General features: G+C 38.3%; 1 protein-coding gene across 6 annotated transcripts in view; it reads left to right on the plus strand.

Moving 5' to 3' along the window:
• PLCL2 (phospholipase C like 2) overlaps positions 1 to 14,022 on the plus strand; it is a 247,265-nt gene that overhangs the window by 214,563 nt on the left and 18,680 nt on the right. For all 6 annotated transcript variants that reach the window (XM_054680392.2, XM_054680393.2, XM_526146.8 and 3 more), the window contains one exon: positions 10,035 to 10,144. In XM_054680392.2, the coding sequence (XP_054536367.1) occupies positions 10,035 to 10,144 (110 nt within the window). The remainder of the gene's footprint in view (positions 1 to 10,034; positions 10,145 to 14,022) is intronic.

Here is a 14,022-nt window from a genome sequence, read left to right on the forward strand (position 1 = left end):
GTGCGCACTGCCGTAGAGCCCTGATCACACAGAGGAGGAGTGGGGAGGTCTGTCTGTGGGGATAGTTGAACCAGACTTTAGGGCAGGAGTTAAGTCAAGAAGGTGGTTTGTCTAAGAGCCAAGGCAAGTGGACACAGACAGAAGAGTGTATGCAGGGCGATACAGCCCCGGCCAGCAGCAGCAGTGAGCAACATGGAATATCACATGGGAAAGACAGGAACAGCAAATGAGGTGGAGATGCAGGCCAGGAACTAATACAATCCCAGAAGCTTTAACATAATATTAAGCAAACAAACTTAGTGTTAGACTGCATGTAAAAGAATTTCGTATGGCAAAAACAAACATTCTGAAGGTTGTGCTAACAGTACTTATTGATGGATTGAATGTGGCATAGGAGGAGAGAAAGAGATGATTTTTGGCTTCATCTTGGAAGGATGGAGCTGCTATTTACCAAGATGCTGAAGACTGGGGCAGGCCTGGTCTTGAAAGGGAAGATCAGGGGTTTGTTTTTGGACAAGTTAAGTTTGATACGCCTAGTTGACCTCCAAGTCTAAAGTTTGGAGGAGAGATCAAGACTGGAATTATTAAATTTGGGAGCTATCATTGCAAAGGTGATCTTTCAAGCTGGGAGACTGAGCTCATCTAAGAGATGACCATAGACATAGAAGAGGGATCGCTGGCCCCTAATGTTTATATGTCAGCAAGATGCAGAAGAACAAACAGAAGGTTAAGGTATGGCAGCCAGAGAGGTGGGAGGAGAACACTGATCTTCTGGAAGTCTAGTGAATGAGGTATTTCAAGGAGATACCATTTTTCAGATGTTTGTATTAAAGACCCCAGAATTCCATCACATATAAATGACAATGGATTGGTAAGGATATCGGGGAAACTGATAACTCAGATTTGGGGGAGGGAGGGCATGTAGATTGGGTCCATATATAGGGAAGCCCGTATGGCAGTAAATTTCAGAATTTCAAATTCTATATACTTCCAACCAATAATTCCATTGTTTCAGAGATTATTCCATAAATCTGATCAAATACTTAGGGAAAGTCATATGTGCAAAGGTTTTTGTTGTAATATTGAGGACAACTTAAATGCTTACCAGGAGGGCCGTGGGACATACATTATGATACATCCTTATAATGGAACATTATGCCACTGTATAAAGAATAAAGAATTCAAAAATCAGTCAGCTGTGACAGCACGTGCCTGTAGTCCCAGCTACTAGGGAGGCTGAGGCATGAGAATCGCTCGAACGTGGGAGGCAGAGGTTGTAGTGAGCCGAGATTGTGCCACTGCACTCCAGCCTAGGTGACAGAGCGAGAATCTGTCTCAAAAAAAAAAAAAAGAATAAAGAGGTATGTATGTGTGTATGTGTGTGTATATATATATATGTGTGTGTGTATATATATATATATACACTTGTGTATATATGTGTATATGTATTTCTGTATATATGAGTGTATATGTGTGTATATATACACACATATACATATATATACTTGCCTCCAGACATATATATACATATATAAGAAAGATCTTACATGCATATATAGATATATAGATAGTTGTAAAAGCAAGAGAAACCATGTGTGTTATTTGCTAACATTTGCTTTAAAGAGGCAGGGAGAATATGCCATTTGTGCTGTGTGTGCATCTCTCTGGAAGGATACCTAAGAAGGAATAACAGTGGTTGCCTGAGAAGGGGAGGGAAACAAGGAGGCTGGGAGATGGGGAAAGGAAAGACAGTTCCTTGTATTTCAGTTTATACTTTTAAAATTGTGGAACCATATGACTATATTATCTGTTGAAAATTAAAATCGGAAGAGGTGTCAAAAAGAAGGAGAAACATGGACAGGCTGCAGTCTGCAGTCACGAGGGCCTTGTATGTTATGGTAATCATGCCAAACTGTGGGAGAGCAGGAAAGCATCGATGTGAAAGTGGCGATCCAAACAAAAATGTTCTGGGTCTAACAGAACTCCTCTGTGCATGACTGTGGTGAAGAAGACCTCTTTATTTCTCGGTGAAATGAAGTGAGGAGGGTCTTGCTAAGCGCATTATTCTTCGTATTATCCCACCCAGGTGAGTCACGTGGTTGTGTGTTTAGAATGGTGGCATGGTAATTAGATTCCACAAAGGGCTGAAAGTTATGCAACTTCACCTCACCTAGATCTACCCAGATGGAAAGTGCTGGCAGAAGAAGAAAACCTCCCTCATATAATTCATTCACAAATTGTACTGCTGTGGATTTGGCATTGCAAGGATCTTGTCATCCATCTGGGTTTCAGGCATATATTTAAGAAACCTGGTTTATCTTTTCCATCTCATGTGGAACGGGATTTAACAGTTCAAAATCCATTTTAAAATAATTTGGCTTTTGTTAATGCCCAGATTGTTTGGGAAGAAGGCCAAGAAAAGGAGGCTACCAACTGGAACTATCTGAAAAGCAATTAGGCATTTCCACATCTCCACAAGGATTAGGATGTAAACACCCACAGGTAGGCCGCACACCCAAACTTCAGACCTCCGGAGTTTTGAGGCAGAGCATATAGTTTACAAAGGCTGTACATTTAAACAGGTACTATATATAAATTATACATATTCTTATAAAATTATCAGCTATCCATATTTTGTTCTCTAAGTAGTGTGATATCATACCATAAGTCATGTACAGACCATGTTATGTTAAGGTACTTTTAATACTGTTGATATAGCTACCTCTTGAATGAGGTCCCAAACGCACCTGTGTTATATGGTATTCCATCTTTCAGGAAATATTCCACTACACCTAATTTGGGGAATTGGAAATAAATTAAAAATATAAATATATATTTTGTCACCATTTAAAAGATTTTAGCTTTTGCTTTTAATTTGTTTTTTAATCTATACACAAAAATTTTTATACTGGTTGTGTTTGTGAGAAAAGAGTTTTTTGGGACAGCAAAGTAAATTTTGAGTTGAAAAACTAATCTTTAAGTGTATCCATTTAAGATCAATATGTCTCCTTATGAAGAATTTTTAAAACTATATTTGCTTCTAAAATTTTAGCCATGTGCTACATGCTATATTTTATTTTCATATCATTTAGATTGGTAGAGAAAATCCCAACCAGAATGTTTGAAAGGTCGTCTGCTTTACGTTTGGCAAGAATAAATGGCATTCATTTCATCGAAAAAGGAGATGATGCCATGTTTCTGACTTGGCCCTCACTTCCTTTCAAAGCAAAAGCCTCTTTTTGATATCTTTTTATTGTATATATCCTATTTTTATTTTTAGGGCTGTTTGGTTTTCATCTAAGTTTGTTATCTCTGATGGGAAGCAGAAAACTTGATAGAAGTGGAAATTTCTCTTCACTATATCCCAGTATAGTTGTATGCAGTTGTACTAAATGTTCTGAGTTAATTTAATTATGCCATCTTGAAAATTTTGCACCCATTTATTAATTTTTATAAAACCTGACATTTTATCAACATTATAATTCATTTTTTGTCATTAAGCTTTTAAGCCCTTCAGGAAAAAACTATTTAAAATATTTAAATTATAAAGTATTTTGAAATAATAATTGGAAAATTATGTGTAATCAACACCTACACATATAAAAAATCCTAGCTGTTTAGATTTTAGAGATAACATGAAAGAAGCAATAAATTTCTAAAATATGTTTCTTTATATAAAAATTCAATAATGTAATTTTGTATGGCCATACCAATTTTTAAAATTTAATATTATAGCTATAAAGCAAAAGTTACATGATTTGGGCAGTCCTCACCATGGACTGATGGCTTCATTCTGTTCTTTGTTCACACAACCTATATCTTCCATTCCCTTTCGACCAGAACTGAATTAAACTCTCATTGACATCACCTAAGGATTTTCCATGTGTCCTTTCTCTGCTGCTTGATGACCTACTATTTATACCCTTAGTTCTCAAGTTCATTATCACAAAGAAATTGCGGCAGGTTTCCTCATGGTTAACATTCCAGAAGAAAAATAACCCACTGCTTTTCCCTAGGAACAGAAACTTGGGGTCATGGAGTCAAAGGAACCTAATGGTTGGTTCTTTGGAACAGAGCAACTGAGGCTCAAAGACAATCATTTTGTTGAAAGAGCAGCCACACCAGGCCAGCCAGGTCTTTTGCTGATCTCTGAACATAATCTCTGAACATAATCTCTGATCAGGTCATTTGCTGATCTCTGAACATAATTTACCCCTAAGCATTAATTGGTATTCCTGCATGTTTTATTGGATTCATGTAATATGCTCACAGCCTTCAAACTTTGATGTCTTTAAACACACTGTATATTCTGACTGCGAAATATATAGCACATAGCAATTGTGTCACACTTCCAAAGGACTGTTTACCTACTTAGTGTTGGTTTTCAAATGAAGTTTTTTCCATTTCTTTGGCTAGAATTAACTGTTACCTCTTGTCTTACTTGGGTGGCAACATGGTTGTATAATCAAGGAATCCTAGTTCCTTCCCCTCTGTCTTTAATAGCTGCCCCAAAGTGTTACGTTTCACCTTTAAAGAAAAGATGGATGAAGCCATACTTTATTTGAGACTTTTATAGTGCCATTTAGTTTAAATTAGACTGGTATATGGGACATTGGCTAATAGAAAAAATACAATTATTTTGTTAAACAATTAACTTCAAGATAATGTGAACAACTATACTTGGCTCTAAAATATACAAATTTAGGATGCAAATGTGTTGGTATAGTGTTTGGAAGATATTGGAAACATGCAGGGAATGGAACTTGTTTTTGAAAGAAAAAAAATCCCAGTTCTTATTCCCTCATTATTATTGGCCTGGTTTCTATTTCTGAACCTGAAGATTGTTTTCACAGTGGGAATTCTTGTCACTATCCCTAAGCAGCGGCGGCAGCAGCAACCTTGACACCGTCCTGAATCTGCCTTCCTGTTTATTCTCCCCAGTGTCTGCCTGGTGGCTTTCCATAGGTCCAGCAGGCAATGCTCTGGCCACATAAGCTAAGAGCCACACTCTGTAAGAATATTAGGACTCTTTTGGCTTAAATCCACAATTTAAAAATTTCTAAATATGATCTTCTAAATATGCAGATGATCATCACAAAAGAAACTTTCTCAGGATCAAAATTCCAATTATTTTTATTAAATATGTAGGTTTTTCTTACCTATAATTCATCAACAAAAAACACTTGTGTCTCTTTCTCTTCCTTCCTCCCTTCCTTCCCTCCCTCCCTCACTCCCTTCCTTCCTTCCTCCCTCCCTCCCTTCCTCCCTTCCTCCCTCCCTGCCTCCCTCCCTGCCTCCCTCCCTTCCTCTCTTCCTCCCTTCCTTCCTTCCTTCCTTCCTTCCTTCCTTCCTTCCTTCCTTCCTTCCTTTCTTCTTCTTCATTCCCTCCTTCCTTCTTTTTTTTAGGATAGACAGTCTTATAGTTCTTAGATTTTCTGATATACCCCTCTAATAATGACCCTCTAATGCCTACTGCACATGGACTTCGCATCTCTCAGTCCCATCTCCCCATCTTCCTAATCAGATTTTCTTCAAAATGATCCCAAGTCCTCTTGCATGCAAATCTGAAAATGTCTGTGGCTGGGCCCACCACAGACATCCTGAATCAGAACCTCCAGGGAGACACAGGAGCCTGCACTTTAAACACACACCTCCAGTGATTCTGTTACTCGTTGAGGTTTGAGATGCACTATCTAGTCTCCACGTGACTTCTCTGTGCTGCCTGTCCCCACCATTCTCTGACAAGTTCCCCCAGACCCTCCTCACATGCTCTTTAAATTATCTGGATTACTGTAACAGTCTCCACTTTTGCCTGTTCAACTGCAGTCACAGGTTCACACAGCTGCTTGCCCACCCAGAGCTCTTCCCAACACTGGGTCATGCTCCTTTCGCATCCCCATAGTGGGAGTCTCACATCTCTTCTCTTAATGTAATTAAAGTGCAAGGAGTTTTAAAACAAAACCAACTTGACTTCTTGAGGGAGTGGAGAGGGAGTGTGACTTAGTCTTAAGCTTTTTACTTCTTACCTGATTTTTGCCAGCTACTTTAAAATTCACTCTATCTAGTCTTTAGACAGAATAGTATGACTTACAGAAGGAGAAGAGATGCTACTCTTCAGCTTTTTAGTAAGAGAAGGACTTTTTCGTTGGGCTAATGTTTCTTTGCTGAAAATAATTTGAAAAATGAGGTGGTTACTTAACTTCTCACCCAGAAAAGTTCTTTATACACCACTGTTGTTGTAAAGAACTCTGAAGACCTCCTGTGACATGCTAGGAGTAGATTTCCTAGTAATTTAGTTCCAAGAGAACAATGCAATTTGCATCTTAAATATCTTAATGGATTTATTTTGTTTTATATAGACAGACTGATCCAGTTCAAATGTATAATCTCATTCTCTCTCTCTCTCTTGCTTCCCTTATAACTGGTACCTATGCAATAGCCCTTACAATGTTCTGCCCACAGAATAATTATTTTACACATATGATTATATCAGACAAACCAAGATTAAAATCCTTCTTCACCACTTCCTTAGGAAAGTGCTGTAGCCTCTGTCTGCATTTCTTATATAGCGTATGTGAAGTGCCTGGTAAGTTGCCTTGTGATTCCCTTGGTTGTGTATCTTTCGTCCTTGCCCTGGCGCTCGCATGTCACAGGGAGACAGTGAAAAGTCAAGGTGAGAACCCTTTTCTTAAAAAAATACAATCAATATATGCTTCAAATTAGTTGATTAGCAAAATCCACTCTGGTGGATTTTGTCATTTCTGTTGGATCAGTCATTTCTAAGTTAATAACACAGAAATGTTTAAATGACCAGCCTGACCAACATGGTGAAACCCCATCTGTACTAAAAATACAAAAATTAGCCACGTGTGATGGCACGTGCCTGTAATCCCAGCTACTTGGGAGGCTGAGGCAGGAGAATTGCTTGAACCCAGGAGGCAGAGGTTGCAGTGAGCCAAGATCACACCACTGCACCCTCACCTGGGCAGCGGAGTGAGACTCTGTCTCAAAAAAAAAAAAAAAAAAGAGACATGTTTAAAAGAAACAGATGTGTTATGCAGCAAATCAAATAATTAAATAAATGACAATGGGATTGATAGTCTCAGTCACTTTTTTGGATTCTGAGTTTTTTATTTTTAACTTAGTATTTCCAGTGTTCAATTTGTCACCTTTTTGCCTGTTTTTAAAAAGAGCTTCACTAATAAAACATTTTGCATGTCCCTGTGAACTTTTATTGGGCTAGAGGTATTTTAAGAGGAGTAAGATAAGGGGGAGTGGTCTTGTCTCATTTTTTTAATAGACTTGTAAAATATGAGCTTTTTAGATAGCAGCCATGTATGCAGCTACACTTGTTTCTTTAAATGTTTCCCCATTTCTTCCTTATCTATATCATTTTTTATCCTTTCAACTCTGTTGCATCTTCAAGTCCCCAATCCTTCTCAAGGCAGCCTGTTCTGTAACAGCCTCTGGCCCTAGGCTCATACTTTCTGAAGTTTCTGAAAGCTGTTTTCTTAAGACTTAGAGTAGCTGTTTGTCTAAGCTCAGCATTCCCTTCTTCTGCTGTTCCATACTTACATTATGTGAGTTGGAATTAAGCCCAGTATACCAGTTCCTGTCATTGCCTCATTACCTTACAGGTGATCAAATGTTCAGCAAGGCACCATAAACAGTCTGCCCCTAGCAGAATGAGGCTTCCATGCGGATACCTTGATGTTAGAAAAATCCCCCACTATTATTGTTACACCTTGTGCCAGTTTTGAAATGCCATAAAAAATCATTGCGAAGAGCCCACATCCGGTCAAGCAGTTGTAATATGTGGTCCTGCGTTAGTTAACATCACTTGCATTATTCCTCCCAGTTTCTTTTCCCGTTCATCTTGCAGTCCATGGAGTCATATTTCTTGTTTGTAGAGAGCTCTACCCCCTCCCTCCCACTCTTGTGTCTCTTCCCTTTCCTACAATTCCAGTCATGGATTCCATTCTGCAAGCCTCAGTGATACTTATGAGAATATGGTACCTCCTGACTACCAGAAACATAATGAGTATTAATTATTCCTGTTTGGAAATCCAGAACTCTTGCTGAAGTCCAATATTAAAACTTAGAAAAGCCAAGCACATCAGTCTTATCATTAGGACCCCAACGGGTGGATCTGAGTCATGCAGCACACTCCAGGGAGTCTCCCGGATGTGAAGAGTGGGGAAAGTGTGTGTGTGGCATTGGGGTGGAAGGGGCTTATTCGGTTAACCAAGTTGGGATGTTCTCAGGTACCATCATCAGTAAAAGAAAAGTTGGAGAAAAGGGGAGTGGTCCATGCGTTAGTTCCCTGGAGAGTGGAATGAATCTTACTAGTTACTGTTCTTTCCCAAAACCAGTGAGGTTCCCATACCTTATTAGCATAACAGGAAGTAGGACCATGGCTCCTGGTTAGGTAGGAAAAAGAAACACAGAAGTAAAAAGCCTAAATTGGCCATTTATTGTGTTTATCATATGTGTGTCAGCTTTTGCTTGATATTTAAAGACACTAAGGAATAAAGTTGTTGTCAATCACCATGTGAAGAGTTGCTTCGAAATGGTGTTGCATAGAAAGGGAATTAGAAGTTGGAATGCCCAACTGAAGAGTAAAAGTGTGCAAAAGAATGTACAAAATGTCTTGTAAAATTTACAACAGTTCTAAATTACATGTAATAGCAAAAGTTTTTAAACAATGCAACGTCCTTCAGTAGGGGACTGGTTAAATAAATGCTAGTTCATCTACACATTGGAGTCTCTGTAGCTGTCACAGAAAAGAGTGAGGAAGAGCTCTATACACTGACATGGAGTGAACTCCACTATGCAATTGTGTGAGAAAAAGAAAGAAAACAACCAACATGCAGGACACTGTACATAGTATGCTACTTTCATGTAAGGAAGATTATGAATAATATGTACACATTTGATTATATTTGCAAAGAGAAACAATACAATAAAAAACTAATAAGAACATATAAGGGGAAGAAGGATCAAGGTAGAGAAGACCATAAAGGAGGCAAGACTTATCTGAATTCACCTTGATATGTAGTTTAATTTTGGAATTATGTAACGTTTTGATATAATCCATAAAACAAATTACATCCAAAAAAAGCACTCCCCTCCACCACATACATGTAAAATGAGAAAAAAGAAACACATGACCTAATTGTACATTATGAGTAGCATAACCACAGAGAGAAAAGAATTATTCCAGCTGACCCTAGAACATCATATTTTTCACTGAACATTCTCAATTACATATACTCTTAAGGACAAAAAAGTGCTAAGAATGTTTAAGTTGGATTCAGCAGTCTTACTATTAGAGTTATATTGGTGTGATTAGGAATTAAGATTTTCCACCTAATGGAAAAAAAGCAATAAAATTTTAAAATTTATGTGAAAACCCTGTAAACTAAATTTGAATTAGAGGATCTACAGATCTTGCAGAAATTGTTTTGAACAGCAGTAGGGATTATTTATTTATTATATAAATTCTGGTGTAGAATAAATGCAGAGTTAGAGTTCAGGGTCTTTCTCCACTCCCATCTTTGTACTGTGGGCTTGGTCTCTGACCTCAGATTGACCCTTTCTGTGACAGAAAATACATTACTTTGCGTTATTTCTATCCCTCGTCTCCACTGTGTCCTCAGTGGAGCTTAAATCCGCCTGAGAGTCCAAGTCCAGATGCTGGTCCCAGCCCTTCTTTCTGCTCCCTTGGCAGCTTCCCATCTCTGAAGCTTGCTGAGCTTCCCTTCTCTAAAATAAGAATAACAATGATCATAGGTGCCCTGTTTCCCTTCAGAACAATGAGGAACAATTGCTGACTTCGAAGATGCCTTCTGCCTTGTTGCTGCCATAATTTTTCAGTGTTTTGTCCCCATTATTACATTCTTAAATGGACACATTTATGAAATTCCACTGGAGGTTGGAATCATTTTAGCTGTACCTAGAAAAAGAAATATTTCCAGTTCATTACCACAGATTGGATGGGAGTTAATATACTTTGTCTTTTTTATTTCTTTCAGCCATGGAATTCCATGAACACTTGCACAGCATAGGCACCAAGGAAGGTTTGAAGGAAAGAAAACTACAAAAAGCAGTGGAGAGCTTTACCTGGAATATTACCATCTTAAAGGTATCTATAGAGTTGTTTCTGATGCTGGTGATTTTGCAGCCTTTTTCAGCATGCTTCCCTCTCTTAGTATAACATTTCCTGCATTGTACATGGTCAGCCACTGAGATTGTAGAATGGATGCAGAAATCACATGAAGAACTCTACCCTTCTAGAGTCTGTAGGCACAACAGTTTGACATTGTAGATCAGTTGAAGAACAGGGGAACTTCTATGATTGGCACATTGTAAGTCCTGATAGACAAAGGACTTTGTCATTTTATCCTTGAGACATTTTAAAGTTCATAAATGCCAGTGGCTATATGTAAAATAGAAAATATTGATTACAGAGGAATGATTGGGAATTTAAAGATTCTAGTTACTCAAATTTCATTTAACACTTTAAAGTGTAATTATAGCTATAATGTTCATATGATCCCAGAAATAAATAGAAAAGAATTGTATGGAGCATAATCAAAGGAAATACATAAAAGAATTGCTATTGAAAGAAATATTTCTTGAAGGGAAATGCTATCTCTATGCATATCTATTTTGGCATAACAGTTGTTAAAAATTAACTTTTTATTTTTTATTATAAAAATAATATATTTTCATTGTCAAAAATGTCAAAAGAGCAATAATCAAAGGTAAACACAATCCCATCATCGAGAGACAATTACTGTTGGCCTTCTGCTGTGCATTCTCTCAGGCTGATTTTCTATTTTATATGTAATGTGACATAATTTTTAAAATAATGCTGTGTATGTACCTCGAAACTTTTTTGAGCTTTACCTCAATAGTTCTTCTCAGTGTTACTCACAGAGCATAAATAATAATAACACAGAGGTTATTTCATTCCAGGTCTTGGACAATTAATAAATGTAAAATTACTCTCTGGTGTTTGCCTTCCAAACTTTATGCTCAGCTGAATTTGTAGGGAAGAAAGGAAGGCTTCCCTTTCGCCCTCTGAAGCTGCCTTGAAAACGACCTGACAATTGACAGATTAGCAGGCATAAAAAGGCCTACATATTATATTTATTTAAGGTGCAGAAGCATGGGGAATGGCAGGAGGATGATTACCTAACAACCCAGTGTGGTCTTGATGCATACAAACCCTTCTTCATAGTGGAGGGACATGGGGGAAATTGGCCATTTTTGAGGGGTAGTAAATGAATTTTAGGGGAAATGAATGGGCCCAGTGCTCAGAAATGGGATAGTAAATGATTCTCTTTGGGAACTGAATGGTCTGAGAAGGAAAACTAGTTTGGGAGGAAGTTCTTCTGTGCTGTAGTTGTGGTGTTTAATTTTCAGTCTCTTCTTCTGTAAATTTTAATCTTCTCTGGTTAATGAAATTTCAGAGAGGAGATCAGAGGCATTTGTGCTTCTCTTTGGTGGGTCCAGTTTCTAGTTAGATCAGGGTACTTGAACAGCCTCATCTTTGGGAGAGAGAGGACTGAGAGATATGTGGTGGGGGTGGTCAGAGAAACCGTGAGCCTGCTTCTTTAGTTCAGCATGTCAAAGTGTCATCTTTTGGGGTATTGTTTTCTGAGCCCCAACAGATTCAAGACCATAAAGACATTATCACAGCTGCCTTTTTAAATTTCTTCATTCCTCCTCAAGTTAAAAGCTCCATCCTTGGAGCTGACAATAATTTTCAGATTTGATGTAATAAAAGGTATCTTCCAAAGCTAGTCGCCATTTGCATTTTTCTCACGTTAAACCTCTACTTATTTTTATAATTAAGATCATTTTCTTGACTTCTTCAGACATTTCCCTTTTTACATATGTACTTTTCTTATATACCTATTTTGCTTAGACTTTAACCCTGATTGTTTGCAGATCAGTAAACAGCAGACATAAGAATTTACAACGAAAAGGGATTTGGCTTTACAATTTGCTGACTCACTCCTGGTCAGAGGTGGGGGGTACAGTACAAATTTCCTGTAAACTCAAGAAAATATATCACAGCAGATTAAGCCCCGTGGTAGGAACAAATGCTCACTTTGCTTTAATTTTATTAGAGGCAAATATAGACATAGGGACCAAACTTTGGCTTGTCAAGTACCCTTCCTACTCATGTGTGGTCCGGGAACCAGCAACCTGGGCCTCAGAGGGGAACTTGTTAGAAATTCAGAATCTCAAGTCCCACCCTAGTCCTGCTGATTCAGAACCTGCATTTTTGCAAGATCCCCAGGTGATTCTTAGGCACATTAAAGTTTGAGAAGCACTGGGCTGAGAGCCACCAAAAATGGGAGCCTGATGCACATATTAATGAAAAACAGCTGACATAAAGCAGTGTGCCATATTTTAGAAGTAATTGGACCAAATAGATACACTGAAGAAACCTACTTTCTTTTGAATTGTGTCCAGGAGAGAGAATTAACACCTCAGACTTATGTTCATATGGAAGTAAATGTATAGGATGGGGTAATAGGTCTTTTTTTAATTTCCAGGATAATATTTGCTACAGATGGTGTTTAAGGATGGTAGAATGTAAGTGAGGGTTGAGGAAGAATTGGAAAGATCTGTGTGTCATTTCTGTAGAATGGGGGGTTTTTTTCATTCCTGTGTGTCACTGGTTTAAACTTTCTTTAGAATGAGTGCTGACAGGGAATCTTGAACGTGAATTTAGGTCTAAGTTGAGCTACCAGTATTTTCCTGGCGGGAGGGCATGGGATCTGTCGAGTTCCTCCCATTACTTTTTGTTTGCAGTGAGCTAGGAGAGGTGGCAGCGCTCCAGGCAGATGGCCAGCAGTAAACACACAGCAGGAGGCTCCCAGTAGCACAAATGCTTAGGGAGGGTTTCAGATGACCCCGGAAATGCAGAGAAGAGGAAATGGAGGAGGAAGCCAGGAAGACTGCTGAAGGAGCTCTGAAACAGGCCAAGGCTTGAGAATTACCTGGGATGCTTAAACATGCCCTCTCCTAAGCCTCATCCCAGACTTCCCAGACCAGAATCTCCAGGCTTGGAACCCAGGAATCTGCTTATTTAACAAGTTTCTTGGGGGATTCTGAGGCACACACAAAAAAACCTTATTATTGTTGTCCTAGAATCAAAAGCTTTCCTGATGCATCACCATAGTCATTTGAACCATAAGGAGGTAGGGTGGCCAGCCATCCTAGAAGCAAGACATTCAGTGCTAAAACCAGGACAATCTGGGCAAACTGGGACCATTGATCACCCTGAGAGGAGTTCCTGCCACTAAAAGTGTCGTTTCATTGAAGGATGTCTGTCCCAGTTTTTATGAATCTTTACTTGCCTAGTTTAGTTTTTTTTTATTTTGAAGGTTCTTTTAAAATTCAGAAATGAACAAAGAAGAAATAAAGTCATCTATAACTGCCACACCCAGAATTATCTACTATTAACATCTTGGCATACTTACTTCCAGTCATTTTTTTTCTTGAATAAAAAAGCATTCATTTGTTGTTATAAATCTATCTTTTTTAAAATAAAAAAATGTTTTTAAATGACCCAAGATTCTCCCTCTGAGAAATAACCATTATTAGACGCAGGTGACTTTATTCCAGGAACCTTTCTATATGAATATGTCTGGATGGATCAGTATATATTTTAATGATTCTAAGTCATACTTTTTTTCGCACTTTCGGTATGTTTGAAATTAGCATATATCTTATAGTCCATGGCATCTTTGCATTATATCCTGGTTAAATTGGCAATGATTTTTATTTCTTAGTGCTACATAAAATACTGGCACATCTCACAAGCACTAATGTCTCAGATAGTATAAAATAAGTTATGTCAGTAGACATAATTCTTTTTTTTTTTTTTTCTTTTTTGAGATGGAGTCTCACTCTGTCACCCAGGCTGGAGTCCAGTGGCACAATCTCGGCTCACTGCAACCTCTGCCTCCTGGGTTCAAGTGATTCTCCTGCCTCAGCCTC

Source organism: Pan troglodytes, chromosome 2 (assembly GCF_028858775.2).
Source record: "Pan troglodytes isolate AG18354 chromosome 2, NHGRI_mPanTro3-v2.0_pri, whole genome shotgun sequence".
Taxonomy (NCBI): domain Eukaryota; kingdom Metazoa; phylum Chordata; class Mammalia; order Primates; family Hominidae; genus Pan; species Pan troglodytes.